This window comes from Drosophila mojavensis, unplaced genomic scaffold (genome assembly GCF_018153725.1).
Source record: "Drosophila mojavensis isolate 15081-1352.22 unplaced genomic scaffold, ASM1815372v1 contig_231, whole genome shotgun sequence".
Classification (NCBI taxonomy): Eukaryota; Metazoa; Arthropoda; class Insecta; order Diptera; family Drosophilidae; genus Drosophila; species Drosophila mojavensis.
This window is the reverse complement of record NW_025318772.1, coordinates 5384163-5404435: the sequence shown is the minus strand read 5'-3', so window position 1 is coordinate 5404435 and position 20273 is coordinate 5384163. Positions and strand designations below refer to the sequence as shown.

The 20273-nt window shown below is 41.1% G+C and overlaps 7 protein-coding genes across 12 annotated transcripts; 5 read left to right on the top strand and 2 right to left on the bottom strand.

The window, feature by feature from the left end:
* Window positions 1–25: 25 nt before the first annotated feature.
* On the top strand, window positions 26–5817 carry LOC6575033 (gamma-aminobutyric acid type B receptor subunit 2). Of its 5 annotated transcripts, none has more exons than XM_015167795.3 (13): window positions 26–130; window positions 840–1105; window positions 1169–1650; window positions 1708–1888; window positions 1949–2167; window positions 2226–2521; window positions 2585–2948; window positions 3003–3113; window positions 3179–3403; window positions 3880–4213; window positions 4275–4377; window positions 4432–4919; window positions 4997–5817. In XM_015167795.3, exons 2-13 carry the CDS (start codon window positions 857–859, stop codon window positions 5617–5619), a joined length of 3675 nt encoding a protein of 1224 aa, XP_015023281.1. In that variant the 5' UTR covers window positions 26–130; window positions 840–856; the 3' UTR covers window positions 5620–5817. The 5 variants fall into 5 exon arrangements, with proteins under 5 accessions (XP_015023281.1, XP_002001057.1, XP_032587531.1 ...); XM_002001021.4 differs by having other exon boundaries at window positions 4272–4377; XM_032731640.2 differs by having other exon boundaries at window positions 3179–3415.
* A 59-nt stretch (window positions 5818–5876) lies between these two features.
* LOC6575031 (protein dispatched) lies at window positions 5877–12224 on the bottom strand. The gene is made up of 7 exons (XM_002001019.4): window positions 11672–12224; window positions 10617–11600; window positions 10462–10553; window positions 8956–9495; window positions 8265–8903; window positions 7227–8207; window positions 5877–7165 (listed from the first exon to the last, which is right to left on the bottom strand). The coding sequence occupies exons 1-7, from the start codon at window positions 11825–11827 to the stop codon at window positions 6964–6966; spliced, it is 3594 nt and encodes a 1197-aa protein (XP_002001055.1). The 5' UTR covers window positions 11828–12224; the 3' UTR covers window positions 5877–6963.
* On the top strand, window positions 9547–10560 carry LOC6575032. The gene has a single exon (XM_002001020.4). It carries the CDS (start codon window positions 9702–9704, stop codon window positions 10428–10430), a length of 729 nt encoding a protein of 242 aa, XP_002001056.2. The 5' UTR covers window positions 9547–9701; the 3' UTR covers window positions 10431–10560.
* Window positions 12225–12666: 442 nt separating the features above from the next.
* On the top strand, window positions 12667–13639 carry LOC6575030 (vacuolar-sorting protein SNF8). Its single transcript, XM_002001018.4, has 3 exons — window positions 12667–13212; window positions 13272–13418; window positions 13472–13639. Exons 1-3 carry the CDS (start codon window positions 12743–12745, stop codon window positions 13614–13616), a joined length of 762 nt encoding a protein of 253 aa, XP_002001054.1. The 5' UTR covers window positions 12667–12742; the 3' UTR covers window positions 13617–13639.
* Window positions 13603–15346, bottom strand: LOC6575029 (rho-associated protein kinase 1). The gene is made up of 5 exons (XM_002001017.4): window positions 15255–15346; window positions 14800–15169; window positions 14214–14732; window positions 13955–14145; window positions 13603–13896 (listed from the first exon to the last, which is right to left on the bottom strand). Exons 1-5 carry the CDS (start codon window positions 15287–15289, stop codon window positions 13707–13709), a joined length of 1305 nt encoding a protein of 434 aa, XP_002001053.1. The 5' UTR covers window positions 15290–15346; the 3' UTR covers window positions 13603–13706.
* A 137-nt stretch (window positions 15347–15483) lies between these two features.
* On the top strand, window positions 15484–15987 carry LOC6575028 (protein chibby homolog 1). Its single transcript, XM_002001016.4, has 2 exons — window positions 15484–15824; window positions 15885–15987. Coding segments are annotated over exons 1-2 (327 nt in total). The 5' UTR covers window positions 15484–15499; the 3' UTR covers window positions 15887–15987.
* An 881-nt stretch (window positions 15988–16868) lies between these two features.
* LOC6575027 lies at window positions 16869–20271 on the top strand. 2 transcript variants are annotated; one of them, XM_015167794.3, is made up of 5 exons: window positions 16869–17175; window positions 18633–18819; window positions 19045–19160; window positions 19226–19439; window positions 19506–20271. In XM_015167794.3, exons 2-5 carry the CDS (start codon window positions 18693–18695, stop codon window positions 20150–20152), a joined length of 1104 nt encoding a protein of 367 aa, XP_015023280.1. In that variant the 5' UTR covers window positions 16869–17175; window positions 18633–18692; the 3' UTR covers window positions 20153–20271. The 2 variants fall into 2 exon arrangements, with proteins under 2 accessions (XP_015023280.1, XP_032588166.1); XM_032732275.2 differs by lacking the exon at window positions 16869–17175 and adding an exon at window positions 17231–17628.
* Window positions 20272–20273: the final 2 nt, after the last annotated feature.

The window sequence follows — 20273 nt, the reverse complement described above, 5'->3', positions numbered from 1 at the left end:
CTGTCAAATTACGAGGATACACAATTTTTCGGACCTTCGCAACTTCCAACGAAACGAAAACTGCTTAAAATATCAAATAAAACTATTCGAATATGTCTTTAGTTATTAAGTGAATCAATCAATAAATCTGGTAGGTGTTGATTCCTTTTCAGTATCAGATTTGAGCTTAGCGCTTGAAATGGGCGCAAGAAAAACAGTTAAATAGTGTAGTGTATAGTGTCTGTATTTGCCATGAAGGTACACAATTCCAGTTAAAAAACTATTTCTACACTTCAAATGACTTTATAGTTATATTGTTATTGGCCTTAACATTGGATGATGCGTAATTTAATAAGTACAATTTGTGACAATTTGCATCAAGGACTGGTTTTTGTACATATAATTCTACCTTAATATATATGTATATATACATATACTTATGTATGTGTATACCTAAGGATACTCACCTAAGTACAGGCATACATACATGCATATACATTAAGTATATATGTATATATACATATAGGAATTTTTCACGTTGACACGCAGGGCCTGTCAGGCGTAGCAGCACCTTGAACCAAATTACCATTGTTATAACTGCGCTAAGCTTTGAAAAAGGCAAATAGTATGATAACCCAAAGCATTTGAAGGTCTAACAAACTATAATATCTGCTAAAATAGAAGGTTAAATATTTGTTTCAAACTCAATATCCATTATATAATAGCATTCGGTGAAAAAAAATAAAAAAACAATTGTTCTGTGATTTATATCTAAGAAACGCACAAATACGGAATCCCTGAATAATTATGGTTTTCTTCACTTGGCTACACAAATATTGAAATATCTAAGCGATTCACAGCTCGCGCGCACAGCAAGATGTTCCAATCGAATCTGATCCTTTCACTGTTTCTCTGCCTTGGGTTGTGTTTGAGTCGTGTTCAAGCTCGAACTGCCAAGCGCTCCGATGTTTACATTGCGGGCTTCTTTCCATATGGCGATGGCGTTGAGAACTCGTACACTGGACGTGGAGTTATGCCCAGCGTGAAGCTGGCGCTCGGCCATGTCAATGAGCATCCACAGATATTGACCAACTATCGGCTGCACATGTGGTGGAATGATACACAGGTGGGATGTGCTTAAATATGAACTAGTTTCTATAAGTATACATATATTTCCTGCTTTTTCCAGTGCAATGCTGCAGTGGGTGTGAAGTCCTTCTTCGACATGATGCACTCAGGCCCCAACAAGGTGATGCTCTTTGGTGCCGCCTGCACGCACGTCACAGATCCCATAGCCAAGGCCAGCAAGCACTGGCACTTGACGCAGCTGAGCTATGCGGACACCCATCCCATGTTCACGAAGGACGCGTTTCCCAACTTCTTTCGCGTTGTACCCTCGGAGAATGCATTTAATGCTCCACGGCTAGCGCTACTCAAGGAGTTCAACTGGACGAGAGTTGGCACTGTGTATCAGAACGAACCACGATATTCGCTACCGCACAACCATATGGTAGCAGATCTGGACTCCATGGAGCTGGAGGTGGTGGAGACTCAAAGTTTTGTCAACGATGTGGCCGAGTCTCTAAAAAAGCTACGCGAGAAGGACGTACGCATAATTCTGGGCAACTTCAATGAGCATTTTGCACGCAAAGCTTTTTGTGAGGCCTATAAGTAAGCCCGTTAAAAAATTCTTTCAAAATCGAACGGCCTTAATCGTGTTTCCTGCAGATTACAAATGTATGGACGCGCCTATCAGTGGCTAATCATGGCTACCTATACAACGGATTGGTGGAATGTGACGCTGGACAGCGAATGCACCGACAAGGAGATAGCCACTGCTTTGGAGGGCGCCATATTGGTGGATCTGCTGCCGCTCTCCACCAGCGGTGACATTACCGTGGCAGGCATAGTAAGATATCTTGAGATTGTGCATTCATTGGTCGTCCTTCAATCCATATTTGTCTTGCAGACGGCGGACGAGTATCTGGTTGAGTATGATCGACTACGCGGCACAGAATATTCACGCTTCCATGGCTACACGTATGATGGCATCTGGGCGGCTGCCTTGGCAATACAGTATGTGGCGGAGAAACGCGAGGATCTGTTGACGCATTTCGACTATCGTGTCAAGGATTGGGAGAGCATATTTCTCGAAGCATTGCGTAATACTTCCTTTGAGGGCGTAACGGTTCGTATGCCGATGCCGATCTATGTTTAACTTTTATCACATTTATATCATTCTCTAGGGTCCTGTACGCTTCTACAACAACGAACGCAAGGCCAACATTCTAATCACCCAATTTCAATTGGGCCAAATGGAAAAGATCGGTGAATATCATTCGCAGCAAGCACACTTGGACATGACACTGGGCAAGCCAGTGCGCTGGGTGGGCAAAACGCCGCCCAAGGATCGTACCCTAATCTATATAGAACACAGCCAGGTGAACCCCACCATATATATTGTGTCAGCCAGCGCCTCGGTCATTGGCGTGATCATAGCCACTGTTTTCCTAGCCTTCAATATCAAATATCGTAATCAACGGTAAGATCCTAATCAGCCATATATATCCTTACCTACTTTATCGAGTCTGTGTGTTCCTTGTAGCTACATCAAAATGTCTAGCCCGCACTTGAACAATCTGATTATAATTGGCTGCATGTTAACCTACTTGAGCATTATATTCCTGGGCTTGGACACTACGCTGAGTAGCGTGGCAGCTTTTCCCTATATATGCACGGCTCGTGCTTGGATCTTAATGGCTGGTTTTAGTTTGGCCTTCGGAGCTATGTTCTCGAAAACTTGGCGTGTGCATTCGATTTTCACCGACTTGAAGCTGAACAAGAAAGTAATCAAGGACTATCAGCTGTTTATGGTTGTGGGCGTCCTGTTGGCCATTGACATAGCGATTATAACCACCTGGCAGATAGCCGATCCCTTTTACCGCGAGACCAAGCAACTGGAGCCTAAAGTGAGAAGAACAAAATTAGAGATTATCAAATTTGATTCCAATTTCTACTTACAGCATCACGAGAACATTGATGATGTGCTAGTCATACCCGAGAACGAGTACTGCCAATCGGAGCACATGACCATATTCGTTAGCATCATCTATGCCTATAAGGGCTTGCTACTGGTAACCAAATGGACTTAGATTTATTGAATTTCGCCAATTTGATTTGAAAATGTCTACCCCTTCAGGTTTTTGGCGCCTTCTTGGCCTGGGAAACCCGGCATGTCTCTATACCAGCTCTAAATGACTCCAAGCATATTGGTTTCTCCGTTTATAATGTGTTCATTACTTGTATTGCCGGCGCGGCTATATCGCTTGTTTTATCGGATCGCAAGGATTTAGTTTTTGTCTTACTCTCGTTTTTTATCATTTTTTGTACGACAGCCACTTTGTGTTTGGTGTTCGTACCGAAAGTAAGACTGGTAGTAAGGAAGTTTTGTAGTTTTTGTAGCTGTTAAACACATAATCGTATATTACTTATATACACGAGGGGCGTACGAGTACATACGTATTATGTTGAATGTTGTTCGTTTGATCATTTCGAGTGTCAGCATCCGTAGAAAGGATGGCATTTCAAATGATCAGCATTTCATTTAGCGTTGCTCTTTACGCACTAAATTACTTAACTTAACTCTGCTAATGCTACATAACACTACATAATAACTTTTAAAAAGCTATATTTACTATCATTATACTTAACTATGTGCATATACCAGCAATGTCATGTTGTTTTTTGAAAGGCTCTACTTTATAATTGAATGTAAACATCTATTGACATTTCTGGTATGCTGTTCTTCAAATCTAGTCTCACCTGAGACATTACATACCTTGCTGTGTACCGTGTTCTCTGAATGTTAACTTACTTAAGCAATGGTTCATCGAATTCCAGCTCGTCGAACTTAAACGTAATCCTCAGGGCGTTGTGGACAAGCGAGTGCGCGCTACTCTACGCCCTATGTCCAAGAATCGACGCGATTCCTCGGTCTGTGAGCTAGAGCAGCGGCTGCGCGATGTTAAGAACACCAATTGTCGCTTCCGCAAGGCTCTGATGGAGAAGGAGAACGAACTGCAGGCGCTAATACGCAAACTGGGTCCGGAGGCGCGCAAGTGGATTGATGGAGTCACCTGTACAGGTGCCCCCACAGATATGGAGCCCATACTGAGTGACGATATGGCCAAGTTATCAGCTCCGCCTGTACGTCGCGAGATGCCCAGCACCACAGGTGAGTGAACACTTTGTTATCTAGACAAATTCATGCATTGCTCACTGCTTGAACCTAGAAGTTACCGAGCTGACATCCGTGGACAGTATCACCTCGACACACGTTGAAATTGACAACTCATTTGTATCGGTGCAGTCCACCACTGTGGCACCCTCCCTACCGCCGTAAGTACAAATGTTCTATATTGCTTGCAGTTTTATAACCTGCTTACTCAATAGCAAAAAGAAGAAACAGTCAATTGTGGAGCACCCTCCGAGTGCTATGATGCAGCCAATTCAGCAACAGCTACAGCAACATCTTCAGAAACAGCAGCAAATGCAACAGCAGCAGCAGCAGCAACAACAGCAGCAGCAGCAGCAACAACAACAACATCAACAGCAACAACAACAGCAGCAGCAGCAACAACTGCATCAGCACCATCGACACTTGGAGAAACGGAATTCAGTTTCGGCTCAGACAGATGGCAATATTGGCGGCGTAACCAGTAGCAGCTCCACTAAACGCGCTACAGGCGACTGCAACGCAATGAGGGATCGCCGTCAGTCAACAGTGTCCAGGCACTATGAAAGTGGCAGCCAAACGCCAACGGCCAAGCCAAAGTATAGCAGCACACATCGCAATTCCTCCACAAATATATCCACCTCGCAATCGGAGCTGAGTAACGTTTGTCCACACAGCAAACCCGGCACACCGGGCGTCATTAAAAGTATGTACATATATGTTACTACTACTACTACTTTACTTTATGTATTCATGTTAAAATATTATTCCTTGCTTAAACAGCTCCCACTGCCTCGGATCATCGTCGCACCAGCATGGGTTCGGCACTCAAGTCGAACTTCGTTGTCTCCCAGAGTGATTTATGGGACACACATACGCTATCCCATGCCAAGCAGCATTCGCGCCAATCGCAGCGTACCTATGCCAGTCCGCAACGTTGCTCAGAACATCACGGCCACGTGATGCCCTATGAACAAAACACAACGTCACCTATCCAGCGCTCTGTCTCGGAAAAGAATCGTAATAAACATCGTCCAAAGCCACAAAAGGGCACAGTCTGCCAGAGCGAGACGGACAGCGAGCGGGAACGGGAGCCGACGCCCACAAGCGTGCAGCAGTGCACGCAGACGCGCAAATTCAATCGAAATGCGAACATTCAACATGCGGCGCATCATCACAGCTCACCGAATGTGGCGCCGGATAAGCAAAGGAAGCATCGTAACCGAACCGACCATTCGATCTATGGTGCCAGCTCCGAAACCGAACTTATAGAGGGAGAAACAGCTATACTCCCCATATTCCGGAAGCTACTCACTGAAAAGAGTCCCAACTATCGCGGACGTAGCGTCGTTGGACAGAGCTGCCCAAATATATCCATCAAATGCGATATCGTTGAATACTTGTAAGCAATGATGACAATGCTGCATCCAAACGACGAATATGTGTGCAGTTTTTACCCCCTAGGTCAAAATTCCTTATACTCTACACGTTATCTTAATGCGTACTAATGTGTAGAGAAACACAATTTCATAAATTGCTAGCACAAATATTATTGACAAACATAGTTGAAAATTTAATAATAACTAATATAAGTACATTGCAAATTGTTGTTTTTCTCTGGAAATAAAATGGGGTAGCTTCAAAAAATATTTTCTTCAATGAATTGTTTTACAGGTAACATTTATTAAATCACTTCAACACATTTTATAAGTTCAATGAAGGAAGTACAAAGTTTTCAGTTGTAGTTAAATACAATCGTCATGATTTTGTTTTACTAACTCTCATGGCCTGTATAAACATAGAATTTGAATTTATCAATTTGTCACCTTCTGTATCACAGTTACATGGTTATTACAAACGTGAGTGTGTTGTGCGTGTTGTGTGTTTGTGTGTGTGTTTTGAACAATTACGACTAAATAGGATAGACAACACATATGGTACATCAAAGTACATTATATATAGATGCTTGTTTACACATGTACATGTACATAGCTCTACCATATATGGTAATTACATATACATTCATATACACTATAATGCCGGCACCAACATAGTTGGCCCGCTTTAACAGCTAATAAAAATTCAGAGTATAAATAGTTTTGATTACAGTTAAATACGTAAGTACATAAACGATTACGCGGACGCGCTCTGCTTCTTTTTCTTTTTCATTAAATGTTTCACTAAAAACTAATAATACCGACATTATGCAGTCGTACAGTTATGGACGTACCCAGTACTCTCCGCTAATTGCTTCAGTTTACAAATTTTTGAGCTCACTTAGCTCAGGTGAGCGCCAAACGTTACAACAACTAAGTAAAAAAGCGCATTGCAACTGTTTGAAGTCTTTTTGGAATAGCACACTAAATATTAATTCAAATTGCCAACTAGTTTGCGAAAATGTTTGTTCAAGCATAAGTACAAATCATTTTGACTTGTTCATTATCTTCTTCGTCAATTAGCAAAGTAAAAAATGTGGCAAACATTTGCGCAAACTGATTCACTTTCTGAATAATGCTTAATACTAACAAAGTAGTTGCACATATATAAATATATATGTATAGCTATGGTATATCGATACAGAACACTAACATGAACGCCATGTGTACACATGTATTAATACATATACATAATAATTGTATACATTTTCTGCTCTAGCTTTGCCATTGTATATACTTTTTAAAAATTCATATATTTGCACCCACTTGGCAAAGGCATCAAGAAGCTCTCTTCAAATTTAAAGTTAGTCCGCATTAGTGCGGCGTTTGAAATGAGTGTTCAAAGTTCTCAGTCAGCGAGAGCGGCGCATGACCACTTTCAGTGCCTGAAATGGTTTTGATCTGATTGCTGGAATTAAGCGATTCCAGTTCATGTGTTTCCGAATTGGCCATTTCAACAATGGCTGAGCTGGTGGGTGTTAGCAGTTGTTCAGTGGCAATTATTCGACTTGGTTTACTATAATATATTACAACGTCCAAATTAGAAATAGCAAACAAATTGGATCACTTACACTTACCGTTCATAAAACTTGTTCGCCTTTGCAGTTCGACGCTTGCGTAATAACGGCCAGCCCAGCTGCATGAAGCCATACTGCGGTCCGGCTACCTTGAGCAGGCTCATCAAAAAAAAGGTGGCATAAAACCAACTGGTGACCATAACTACTACCAAAAAGACGCCTATCTGTATGTAGGGCAATATGTTGGATGTCATCATAATGCCACCGGCGAAGGCAGTAGTAGCTGCAGCCATAACCGTTGGGCCGATGATGCGCGACAAAACAAATTGTGTGGCTGCATTGCGCTCCTTAGAGGGCGACAGGCGATAGTGTATTCCGTAGTGAAGACTGAAATCCACAGCCAAGCCAATTGCAGTTGACACTGCAATGCTTTCCAGTACGTTAAGCTGCCAGCCAAGTAAAATAAGCATTGCCACAGTATTGAATATGGTCAGCGAGACAGTTATGACAGCATAAATCGAAATGATTATATTGAGTGTGAAACATAGCAGGACCACAAGAGAAGCGCCCATGGCCAGTATAATAGCCGTGATCGTGTCATGCGAAAGAGTGTCCTGAACATTGAAAAATTTGAGATCACTGATAAACCAGCCGCCGCGTAATTCCGCTGGAGCCGTTCTGAGCTGCTGTTGAAACCAATTTTCAACCGTCTCATAAAACAACTTGATGTTAGCGTAGAGGGTGCTGTAAGCCGTAGTGGAATCGAACTCAATGATTATTGCCTTTACGAGCAGTTGGGGAGATGTAGTTTCTGTGCTTAAACTCTCATTACTGTTGCTCTCACTATACTCATCTGATCGACTGGGTGCAGCTGCGAATTTGGGACCCGCTTTTCCGTGCTGATAAAAACTGGTTTCATACAAATTGGAAATGCATTGGGGCAAACACTGCTCAAATATGTGTGGCTCATAGGGAAACTGTGCCTCGCAGCAGGGTGTGCGATCCAATCTCCGTCTATCCATTTCCATTTCATCAATGCATCTAGAAGTTATATGGCTTAATAGAGCACTTAAATAGTAAAAATAAGCATTTACTTACCTACGTTCCATGTATCTTATGAAGTTCTCAATGAAGCAATTTGGCAGCAAAAATCCAAAGGTGGCCTGATAAAATGGCTGCTGGCGTATGTTTTGGCAAAAGTTTCTCAGCCAAATCTGTGCCGGTTTGCTTGATATATTAAAATTATTGTCATAGTGCAAGTTGCCGTATGAATTTGGGTTCGTATAGTCGCCATCGTCTAGAGCTTGTACGCCCCAAACGAAACGCATACTCATATTGAAGTTTTCCACTCCTTGTAGAGGCTTCTCAAACCAAAACAGATGCTTCAGCCTTGTATAAACTTCAAATGGATGACTCGAAACAAATAATTGGAAATCGGGCTTTTGGGGCAGCTGCAGGCCCGGATACCAGAACACAATGATGGCACTTAAAGTCCCCAGTACGGTAAAAACAAAAAGCCATAAGTATGCATAGTTCATAATGCTTTGAGTAATGCGCTCTTCGAACAATTCGCAAAATCGATTAATTGACTTCTTACAGGCGTTGAGCAATTTCTGTGATAAATGCTGCTGGCAGGACATACGGCTAGCAAAGAGGCGTTCCATAATTGAAACCGAGGCGGGCAGCCATGTGATCATTAGCAAATAGTTCGTAACTACAACAGTGCCCGCAAATATTCTAAAAAATAAACTTGTTTATAAATAGATTTCACTATAAAGACATCACTTACCCAAAACATTTAATTGCCGTTATGGAGCTACTATAGGATGCATAAAATGCGCCGGCAGTGGTAACCGAGGTAACAAACATAGATGCCGCCGCATGTCGCATGGTTAGCGCCATGAGATTCTCCAATGTTTCCGTATGCTCATTGTGCTCCAAAGGCGTGGGTAATGATGATTGTGTGTTCAGTGTGCTGCTTTTGCTGAAACGCTCGGCCAACACACATTGCCAAATTTTAAGGAACAAGAACACATCATCAGCACCAATGCCAATGATAACCACAATGGCTAGCAGATTCATGTATGGAAAGAAGTTAAACTCAAAAACCACTGTGTAGGCAAAGTATGCTAATCCCAACGAGAAGCAAATGGCACAACATGACATCAAAGTTATAAACGCTGAGCCTGTATATAACCAAACGCAGGCCATAACAAAGAGTCCACCCAGTGATACCAGCCACACGTCCGTTAGTAACAGCTCGTTAAATAGCTCATTTTCTAAACCCAAATCCATAGCAACAACTTCCACCAATTCATTTCTCAGAGGTCTGTAGAAAAAGTCGTATAGGATATTATTAGCATTCAATTTTACGTCATATAATGCTGGATATAATAGTTAAACTTTATAATAAATAGACTTGTAAGCTAAAAAACAAATATTCATACAATTTATCTCTCCAGAAAAACTCAATGTAAAAATAAAAATTAGAAAATTAAATTATCTTTGCGCCTAAATACGAACCGATTTGATAAAATGGCAGCAAATACCGAATCAAACCAGCGTTTGCTTGAAATAAACGTGAATACTCTGCTGCCAAAATGTTTTAGGAAAAAGACAGTCACGGAAGTGGATTATATAAATCACATGCATGATGGTCGCATCTATAAGCCAAACAAGATATTTCGATATCAAACCGATCCGGCATTGATCGCTGGCCATTGTGCGAACAATCTTAAGGTAAATAACGTACAGATAAAGACTCGAACATGGCCGTATGCCATGGACTGGCGCGAGGAGTATCGTCAATTTTTGAAGCGAACGAAATGGTGTAACGAGCATGTCTATAAACTATTTTTTGAGTGCCCACCGGTACGCTATGACCAGATTGAAGATTTTCTAATAGATTTGCGGAGAACTATTTACGGCTCGGATTACTCACCGAACGAATATGCGTCGCTGCTTAGCCAAAGAACTGTAAAAGCAGATATTAACGATCCGAAATGCGATTCCAAGGATATACTGACTACCTATGGCAATTATTACAATCGTCTTGAAGAACTTAACAAGGACGGCAAATTGTATCAGGGACCGCCACCAAAGGATATGACCATCGAGATTTTTGCTCAAAATATGCGCAAGCTCTTTCGCAAATACGGACTAAGTACATATTATGAGGACATATGCCTTCCCGCATTGGTAGCTGCTAAGGACGGTAAGATGCCAACTGGACCTATTGATCGCTACACATTGCGTAAATATTAAAGGAATATTGATGAGTTTATTTTCAACTTACACGTGTTGCCATTCGTGAAAGAGTGGAAGAATACGATTGGAACGAGTAACAGGCACAAAAATCATTGCGTATCTCAAATAAACAGTTGTGTCCTGCAAATATGAATTGTTTGTTAATCAAAGAAATATTTACATATAGCGTTTTATGCCACTCACATTTGGCTTGATAAAGCTATAGTCGCTCAGAAAGTTTAGTACATTAAATACCAAATTATTGCGCGTGCATTCCTCCGGAGCATAACAGCGATTTACTTCGTTACAGTTGTTGTCTAGCTTTAGTAAATGATAATATTCATAGCAACTGAGCAGCAGTGAGTGCAGTAATGAAACATCGTCTGCATTCAGATCAAAGCATGAACTCTTATTAGCCAGCAGTGTGACATAGTTGGGAAGTGACCAAGGTCGGCAACAATTGGTTTCAGGCTCACAGAATGCCTGGTAACTAGGCGCAGCACCGATTTGCTCTTGTAGTTGGCACATAGCCAGCATGCCATTAAGATCAAATAATGAATCTGTAGCATTCGGACCAATGCGCTTCACCACAAAATGTGAGTATGCCTTATGTGGCGAGGAATCACAAAAGAAGCCCTCAATGTGCTGGCGACCTCTTGAATTAGACCAACCGTCGTAGGGTAATGAGGCCTGTTTTAGCATGCGCCAAGTACTTTTCTTAGTTTGAACGCGCTCACGGTGTTCATCCTCATCGACGAAAGTAGTATTATGACCATATTCGATCGGCTCACTCTGTCTGGTTGGCTCTAGCAAAGAGGGGATACTATCATTAGTCACCTCAAATTCCCGGAACACTCCACTGTCGCCCATCCACTTATCGCTTAGCGGAGATTTTGTTGCTTTTAGGCGCTTGTTGATGATCATCATATTGTACGCCACATCGCTATTTTCGTTCTTTTTCTGCTGCTCTTTGCGACGCTTATTGTTTTTATGCTTTCGACGTTGATCTTTATGGCGCCTATGATTTGGATGTTGGTGCCTGGGCACTCCTCTTGTCTTTTCATATTGAATTTTTTGCAGTAGATGTGAAGGATTCGAGAATAATATACCATTGCCGTCAGTCTCCTGATTTAGATTATGCCAAGCAGTCAGTCGTTTTCCAATTTCGGTGCCTCGCGTCTCAAAGCCCTGCAATACATTTTTTGGTAAAAGTATGAGCATGCGTAGAAATTTTTTACTGGTGTATGATTGATACGAACCAATGTTGGGTCACTAAAATCTGGCAAATCATTTAGTATGAATGCCACTATGATGCAGGCCACGCAATAAACAGCAATCGAGACGACCACAAGATATGGTCGACGTGCCAGTACATGATAATACCAGTTCATCTTTTCTGAGTCGAAGCACAGCATTCCGAAGGCAAGATAATGTCGAGTAAACACGACAATATATACAAGAATCAAGCACTTAGAGTATATGCATTTTGTTTACTTTAGTGTCGGCCACATTTGCAACATGTGGGGTCTTAATTAACCTTGTGTCGCTATGACGGATGTCTTAAGGGTAGTCCTATTGTTGTTGTTTATGTTATAGATACTGTCTGACCTGCCTTGAAAAATTTCAATATATCTGTGGCTCTAGGCAAGGTTTGGTTATATGTAACTGTAATTGGGCTCTTAACATTTTATTAAATGCTCGCGAAATAAATCTCGGGCTGACAAATTAAACTGAAATTAATAAAAGAATGCGAATGCAAAAAATGCGCAAACACAAGAAAATGCACTAGAGATGTAATAAACATATATTGTCCTTTTAGAAACAGTATCGACTCTTGTTTGATTGTATTTATCGAGTTATCGATGTATTGCAGTGTCTATAAAATGATCATTTTAACATACGTTCAAAATGCAAAGCATTTCTAGTCTACAATCTTGCTGTTTCTGTTTCTATATTTTGTGCTCTTACGAACAGTAGTAAGTAATTTGCAAAGACAGTCTGTAGCTGAGCCACGAAGATAAAATTAATGACCATTAATGACCATATTAAATAATCACGAACGAAAGAGTTACATACGAAATTTCCCCTATTCGAATTGGATATTTGTTTGATTTTATTTGTTAGAATGTAAAACAGTATATTGGAGTTCTATATACGTTTCCAATTAGACATTTCAAAATCTTTTGCTCAGCCATTGAATGAACTAATTGAACTTATTCAACAACAAAAAAAAAAACCGATAGCACCAGCTCGATAAACGCGTTAGTTCTTTGCCACAGCTGATTGCATATTCTTAAGCAGAATAATAAACAACAAATAAGTTTGTCAAAATGCGTCGACGAGTGGGTCTGGGAGCTATACAACAACAGAAGTTGGCTGCTGAAAAATATAAGGACAAAGGAGCCGATTTGCAAGAATCTCAATTGGAGCAAATGACCAAACAAATGGAAGTCTTTCGTATAAAACTGGAGGAGTTTGCCATGAAACACAAAGATGATATCCGCAAGAACTCGCAGTTCCGTAAACAATTTCAGGAAATGTGTGCGGCTATTGGTGTGGATCCCTTGGCTACTGGAAAAGGATTTTGGAGTGTGCTTGGCATGGGAGATTTTTATTACGAGCTAAGTGTGCAGGTTGTAGAAGTATGCCTTGCAGCCAATCACAAAATAGGGGGTCTGATGGAATTGGACGAACTACGTCGACGTCTCATAGCTGCACGTGGACAAAGTGTGCTCCATCAGGAAATAACAAAGGAAGATATACTGATGGCTGCAAAAAAGCTGACTATTTTTGGCAATGGGTATATGATATGCCAGCAGTTGAATTTATTTATTAACATTTTTTTTTTTTAATTAACAGTTTCGTTGTACACAAGCTAGGAAAAGGGAAATATATTGTTCAATCCATTCCGGGTGAGCTAAGCATGGAGGAGACCAACATACTTAGTGCTGCATCTAATACGGAAACTGGTTGCATTACTCAAAACCAACTTATTACGGACTTGGGGTGAGGTTCTTTTTAAGCAACGAATTTACAAAGCTAAATATTTTTTTTTTTAGTTGGACCGAGTACCGTGCAAAACAAGCGCTAGAGAAAGTATTGGGTGAGGGCCTTTGCTGGATTGATAAACAATCCGAGGATTTGCCGAGCTATTGGTTTCCTAGTTTGTTTCCAGGACGTCACGCGCAGATGGTGGTTGCATAGCTTGTACACAGCTTTATTTAAAACTATTTAACATGTATATATATCGCTAGAAATTACAAAATATATAAGCAAATTCATACTAAAAAACTTTTATCTCCCGTCTCCGACAGCGCCACTCAGCAAGTCGTTGTCGGCCTGTAATTCACATTTTTGCTTTTGTAAATTATATATAGCGCTCTCAAACTTCTTTGTTAGATCATTCAAAGCTTTTTTATAATGTGATTTGAGTGCCTTGTATGAAAGCATATAATCATGTATTTGAGATTCGTAACCTTTTTTGCTGCAAACGAACGAAAATTAAACATTTTTGTAATTTCTCAGCTTGTAATATTACTCACGACGCTAAATGATGTGTTTCATCGTTAAAAGCACACTGCTCAAGTTCAATTAGACGCTTGTTACAAGACTCCACTTGCATCTCCAACTTCTCGTTCTGTTGTAGGGCTTCATTATATTTCAGACTTAAACGCTTGTTTCGAGACTCCAACAGTTCTATTGCCGTCTTGTGCTCCACCATCTGAGTCTTCATCTATAATGAGTATGAGATGTGTCTGTATGAGTTTCAGGATAAGTTTTGTAAAAATATATTCGGCTGACCCTTCCGCGTATCAAGGCAATTGTTTTGTCCTTCTCTGCTATCTTTGTCTTGAGCTGAGCAACTTCGTTGTCTACACGTTTAGCAGCTTCATCCATGATGGTGCCAATATTGAATGCCAGATTGCTGGCCTCTTCCTTGTATGATGCGGCACGTTTCTCCGCTTCATCCTTTTCACGGACGGCTGCCTCACTAATGGCGATCGCATCTTGAACTTTGCGCATTGCCTCGATCTCGCGCTTCTTACTTTCATCTAGTAAAGCACGGGTGTGTTGCAAGGATTTCTCAAATTCTCTGATCTGCTTTTGTAGACTTGTGACTTTAGCTTGATTGTCCTCCCGTGTGACTTCACCACGATGACGGTCCTTTAACTGGGACTGCAAGTGGTCGATCTGCTCACCGCAGCGCTGCTTGTGCTCGTGCAGAACTTTAATAAGTTTGGCCTGGGTACGAAGTTCCTCCTGTTGCGCAGCTAGCCTGCCCTCCAGCACCTTGATAGCTTTATTATACGATTGCACCATCTAAACTTAATAATTGACATTAGAAACAGGAAGGCCAAAACTCGTTTTTACCAGATTCAGAATTCACCTGTTCATTATCTTCGTTAGAGAGCTGAGCACGACAACTGTCCAGTTCCGCCTCCATGTTCTTGATAGTGCGCTCTGAGCATTCCTGCAATGTGTTTAAACAATGTTTCTCCTTTTTGAGCGCCTCAATCTGATCCATGGCTTTGGTCAAGGCATTGTTCGTGATATCTAAACGCTCCTGTAGTTTCTCCGAGCTGCTGGACCACACAACTCGCTTATACTTGCCCAGTTCGCCAGTCAATTGACGATTCTCAAGTAATACGGCGCTAATGAGCGATCGCAGATCTGATTGCTCCACGCGAAAATTTTTCAAATCCTCATTTGTTTCCTTAATAAGCCGCTCTACTCCCAAGGCTACCTCGCCGGCACCGCTGCTTGAAAAAAGTTGTGAAAAATGAAGATTTATCTGTGCCGACTGAATTCGATGTTCTCTTTATTTATGATATTTACTCCCACCTTGGAAACTCAAAGTGTGAAGCCTCCTGAGACATTCTAAGCTAACTACAACGTCTTCCTTCCAAGTTCCAACTACGAATTTTATATTAATTAAATGCTCCAAGCAGCTGTCTCTACTGTCACTATATGACAGTTCGAAATGAGCCAAAACCCTGTCGGAGTTGCCGTGGCAACGAAAAGTGGCAAGGCGCAAACATTAAAATTGGTCAAGAGTTTCTGTCCAATTTGAGTAGTCAGTCATTGTGATGCCACTCTTTAACAAGAAATTCGAATCGAAGCCTATACCAGCGCGTGTGAGTCGCTGTAATATTGGCTTTCCGGTCGTGAACGAGGACATTGAGGATTTTCGTAACATCTCATTGAGTTTGGGCAACAAGAAGCTGCGTTTCGCCGATGGCATTTGGATGCATTCGGCGCATAAAGCAGACGTGGATGACATGCTACGCTTAAACAAGAAATTCCGAGCTCTAGAGGAGGAGAATAACATGTGTAACTTGAAGATAGAAGTTATGCTAGATTTGTTAGCTGAGCATGCCACAGAGCTCAATGACTTGAAGCCCAAGGAGAAGTGTAAGCCCAAGGAACAACTGGTACAGAGACCAATATAACAATTTACTATTTATTTTATAGAGCGAAAGCTGTCAAGCTGTCAATTTGTAAGCATTAATTGTAATGAAAAGTGAAATAAAAAGTCGAAACTGTAGAGGTTCAGTAAACTCATACTGCCTGATTTTGGGTTTCCGTTGGATTATTTAAATACCCAATTGGGATCGTTTTGTCTTATCACAATGCATATTTGTTTGTATTATTGAATCAAGTAGCTAAGGGTCTATCTGTATAATGCTCTAATCATTTCACATGCTCGTTGAAACTTATCAATTGGTAAAGTATTATGGAGAGCACCAACTGCAGCGCCGTGGTCGCCGGGCTGGCTTTGTTGACTAGCCCATTGGGAATTAATTTGGATTTGTTGGGCTAACGTTCGATGAATGGACGGGCGGGCTGGTCAAATTGCTGGCATTATTGACGCCATTGGCAGCAATCTATAGACGACATCGACGGCATCGGGTTGCCGCTTGGCTGCCGCTTGGCTCCCGCTCTTCATTATGGCATTTGATAAGAAGCACGGAAAACGAGAGCCGACAGCCGACCGACTGCTAGCGGGGTTGATTGTCGAATCAACTATGGCGGTTAAAATAAATAACTGACTAGGGTGCGAGCCATTATACGATCGCATAAAATTTACATGCTCTATCTATACTCGTTCGTATTCTCTGTCTTTGTCGCCCTCACTCTATATCTATATGACTCGCTCTTATAACTAAATTTTGGAACGGCGCAAGCGATAAAGCTTACGAACGGAGCCTAATCATTGCCTTCCCATACATGATATGTACATAGCTGTGGCGATATCGGTACACTATATCGACTACTGTATATTTACGCATTTATATTGATAGGCGATAAGCGAAACTGCTTATAAAACACATTTATTTAGTTGTTCCCCAGCAAATGGTAACGACCACGACCACGACCACAAAGGCGACGGCGACAGCGACAACGGCGAGCCGTTCGCTTCCGAAGGGGGTAACACTTGTTCGATTCGTGTATTACAGTAGTTTGTTGATAGCCAGCCGATCGTACGGACGCACACAATACGATCCCAGAGATCGATGTGTCTACAATACCATACGAGTGCTATTTACCTAGTGAAATACAACAGCAATAACAATTGTTAAAAAGAGAGAGAGAGAAAGAAAAAAAAAAACAGCCAAACAACAAAATCTATTCGAAAATAATACAAAAACACATGTACAATAAAATGTTTGCACGCTTTGGTTTTGGTTTTAGATGCGCGCCTTTTGCGAATATGGCAATGTTTTAGCTACGGGCCGCAATTGATTCCGTGATGGAGCATTAGGTAACACAAGACGCCTATATCAGCACAAATTGTCTGCTGCCTCGGCGCATTCATCAAATAAATATATAGATATATATAAATTTATATATATACATATACTGGCCATATCAGCAAGTTTCAATTTGACGTGCTTCTTGAAGTGATTAAGAACTAAGTTACCAAACAGTCGATCGTCAAAGTCCGTCACGATCGTGTGTCCATTAGTTCTGGGCGCCTGTAACCGCGCGTAGTTTTCATTTTGCTATTGTTTTTGTTTCTTTCCAAAGTGCTTTGCTTGCCATAAACAAATTGTCTATCAAGCAATAGATATTTTGTTGCATGAAACGAGCTAATAAATGATATCATATAAATCAATTGAGTGAATGCCAATCAAATTGGGGGCAACTGTGATAAATCTAACATACAAATGGATCATGCGTCGGGTAGCTGCTATATAAACAGACAATCCGTCGGGTTAGTCGGTTCGTTTAGACAAGTCTATTTTATTGGCATTTGGTGCATCGCATTGCAAATTAGTGTTAAAGCGTGTACACACGTGTACACGTGTACACATACATACGTATGTGTATATACAATGTATAACATATAGTATGAGTCTAGTGAAGCGTAGATGGTGATGGTTGGCTGTATCATAGTGTCAAATCATCATAACTTTATAAAAATTATATTTATTTTTCTATTGTATTGTATATTCTATATACATTATATATCATATAAAAATTCTTTTCTTTTCATTTAATAAAATTTTTTAAAATAAAAGTTAGTTTTTCGTATTCGCCCAGTATCAATTAGGGCCAGTGTGAAAATTGTTTTGGTTCAAGTGTTTTTCATCGACGCGCCCATTTAGTGGGTAGCGATTTGATAAATGGGCATTATCGCATTTATGATTTATTGTTTTGTATAAATGGGGTCTCTGTCGCTATTATATATGAGCCAAGGATTTGACTGTGCATACATACATACATATATGTATAAGTATATATGCGTAAGTGTGTGCACGTGGGTGTACTCGCACTATTTGTATGTGGATCACCCGAATTAAATGGCCAAGTAAATAAACAAAACCAAAATTGTACACTCAACGGCCGAAAGCGGCCAATAAAATGTGTGAAAAATGTGTGCGAGCAACACTGAGAAATGCAACGTCTAAATAAATAAATACATAAATATATATATGTACATATATATATTTATATATTTAGATATAAACCTGAGCAGCATCGAAACGAGGAGAAAATGTTTACAATTAAATTGAAAAAATAAAATCGATCATTTCGCTGCTAATAGTCAAACATAATAAGTTTAAGTGTTTCTGAAATATGTGATGATACAAAAGAATATCTATTTAAACATACACCGATTCGTGAGAATTCGATAAAATACAAAGAGAGCATTATTAAAATTTAACTTACAATTTTTTATATTCAACAAAATTGAAATGCTTAATATAATTTTAGTTGTTTAAGGAGCTTTAATATAATGTGCAAAGCCGTGTCGAAACTTTGTTGTTAAAACAAATGCAAATGATGTTGATGACAATAAATATAATGAAACACCTGCGGCAACAACGCTTTGACGCCATCTGGTTGCTAATTGGATTATGTGGACTGTCCACGACGTTTGCGTACTTTATAGACTATACAGGTGGGTGTACGAGTTTCAAAATAATTATATTGCAAACGGAGTTCTTGAAGTGATTGTAGAGGCCATACACACTTTGCATAACATGGCAATTCTTTCAAGCTGTACCAGTTTATCATTTTCGTTTTTGTTTTGCAAGACATTTTGATAAGATTTTTTTTCGCATAATTAAACGAAACAATTTATGATTTCATTCTTAACTGATTGTCTGATTGCATATTTTGACAGAGAACACAGAGCTGATACAGCAACGTGCTGGCTACGACGTCCGGTTACAGTGCAACCTAACGGGGCTGCTGGATGAGCGCAGGCTGGCGGACATTAAGATACACTGGTACTTTAAGGTGAGCATGATAGTCCTTGAGGAAGCCATCCATGAGGCTAATAGCAATATATTTTGTATTCATAGCAATGCAGCGACAATAATTGTTACCAGCTGGAGTCTGGCGAGGATTGGACCGCCCTGCCCTGCGAGTCGACACTCTGTCGCGCCGAGCTCTGGCTGCGCAATGTCACGGAGCGATACTCGGGCCTGTACAAATGCAGCATCAATCCACATGTATGGGATGCAACTCAGGCGGTGGACGTGCAACTTGTGCGCACTTATCAGCTGGACGTTAAGAGTGAGTACATCACGTAGTGTAGCTAGTCGAGTGAGCTCTTAGCTAACTTATTCATACTCTTTTCAGACAGCTCGCTTGCTGCACCGGAGTTCCTGGATGCCTATCCCAGCAATAAGACAGCTATTCAGGACAGCCGAGTGGTTTTTCAGTGTCGTGTGCACAGCGAGGAGCATTTGACTATAAAATGGTTTCGACGGCATGGATATGCCGCATATGCTTCTGCTCAGGATACACCGCAGCCCACGCAGGGCTCGTCAAATTTTAGTGCTCATATTGTGCGCTACAATGGACGCACTTATGAGCTGCTCTCCACATCCCCCGAGAAGCTCGTCAGTCCACAGATTTACCTCAGTAAGCTGATCATTAACAATGTGAGGATCAGGGATGCTGGCTACTATGCATGCGTAGCCATTAGCTATCGCGGCCACAAGATCCGGGAAGCCTATCTCGACGTATTGCCGTCTGACGATGCTATGGAGTACTGGGTGGACTACACCAACAGTGATGAGCTTGTCACTGAGGATACCAGCGATCCTCGGGAATTCCTGCTTCTGTTTCTCATGCCCCTGGGCTTGGCGCTGCTGCCGCTGAGTGTTTGGGGCGGCTATATGTTGTATAAGCGCTGCTCGAAGCATAGCGAATGCGAGCGCATGGAACAGCAGTACTCCGACGAGGAGCTGGATACAGAACGATATGTGCTCGGCGGCAGTTGACAATGTTGGCTGGCAGTGGATTGTGCAGATGTGGGACCAAAGACTGTGCTTACATTTAAGATGTAATATTTACAATAAATTACGAATTAGTTTCTAAAGAAAGATATTTTTTAAACGAATA

What these genes read in the sequence shown, in the direction of transcription:
- LOC6575033 (XM_032731161.2), top strand. Translation starts at nt 857, where the DNA reads ATGTTCCAATCGAATCTGATCCTTTCACTGTTTCTCTGCCTTGGGTTG. An exon ending in ACATTACCGTGGCAGGCATA is followed by an intron (nt 1,889 to 1,948) that starts GTAAGATATCTT and finishes TTTGTCTTGCAG; the next exon opens with ACGGCGGACGAGTATCTGGT. An exon ending in CGAGATGCCCAGCACCACAG is followed by an intron (nt 4,214 to 4,271) that starts GTGAGTGAACAC and finishes GCTTGAACCTAG; the next exon opens with AAGTTACCGAGCTGACATCC.
- LOC6575032 (XM_002001020.4), top strand. Translation starts at nt 9,702, where the DNA reads ATGGCAGCAAATACCGAATCAAACCAGCGTTTGCTTGAAATAAACGTG.
- LOC6575031 (XM_002001019.4), bottom strand. Translation starts at nt 11,827, where the DNA reads ATGCTGTGCTTCGACTCAGAAAAGATGAACTGGTATTATCATGTACTG. An exon ending in ATTTTAGTGACCCAACATTG is followed by an intron (nt 11,601 to 11,671) that starts GTTCGTATCAAT and finishes AATGTATTGCAG; the next exon opens with GGCTTTGAGACGCGAGGCAC. An exon ending in TTTCACGAATGGCAACACGT is followed by an intron (nt 9,496 to 10,461) that starts GTAAGTTGAAAA and finishes CTTTTTCTACAG; the next exon opens with ACCTCTGAGAAATGAATTGG.
- LOC6575030 (XM_002001018.4), top strand. Translation starts at nt 12,743, where the DNA reads ATGCGTCGACGAGTGGGTCTGGGAGCTATACAACAACAGAAGTTGGCT. An exon ending in CTGACTATTTTTGGCAATGG is followed by an intron (nt 13,213 to 13,271) that starts GTATATGATATG and finishes TTTAATTAACAG; the next exon opens with TTTCGTTGTACACAAGCTAG. An exon ending in CAACTTATTACGGACTTGGG is followed by an intron (nt 13,419 to 13,471) that starts GTGAGGTTCTTT and finishes TTTTTTTTTTAG; the next exon opens with TTGGACCGAGTACCGTGCAA.
- LOC6575029 (XM_002001017.4), bottom strand. Translation starts at nt 15,289, where the DNA reads ATGTCTCAGGAGGCTTCACACTTTGAGTTTCCAAG. An exon ending in TTGCCTTGATACGCGGAAGG is followed by an intron (nt 14,146 to 14,213) that starts GTCAGCCGAATA and finishes TACTCATTATAG; the next exon opens with ATGAAGACTCAGATGGTGGA. An exon ending in GAAACACATCATTTAGCGTC is followed by an intron (nt 13,897 to 13,954) that starts GTGAGTAATATT and finishes GTTCGTTTGCAG; the next exon opens with CAAAAAAGGTTACGAATCTC.
- LOC6575028 (XM_002001016.4), top strand. Translation starts at nt 15,500, where the DNA reads ATGCCACTCTTTAACAAGAAATTCGAATCGAAGCCTATACCAGCGCGT.
- LOC6575027 (XM_015167794.3), top strand. Translation starts at nt 18,693, where the DNA reads ATGCAAATGATGTTGATGACAATAAATATAATGAAACACCTGCGGCAA. An exon ending in AGATACACTGGTACTTTAAG is followed by an intron (nt 19,161 to 19,225) that starts GTGAGCATGATA and finishes TTGTATTCATAG; the next exon opens with CAATGCAGCGACAATAATTG. An exon ending in TTATCAGCTGGACGTTAAGA is followed by an intron (nt 19,440 to 19,505) that starts GTGAGTACATCA and finishes TACTCTTTTCAG; the next exon opens with ACAGCTCGCTTGCTGCACCG.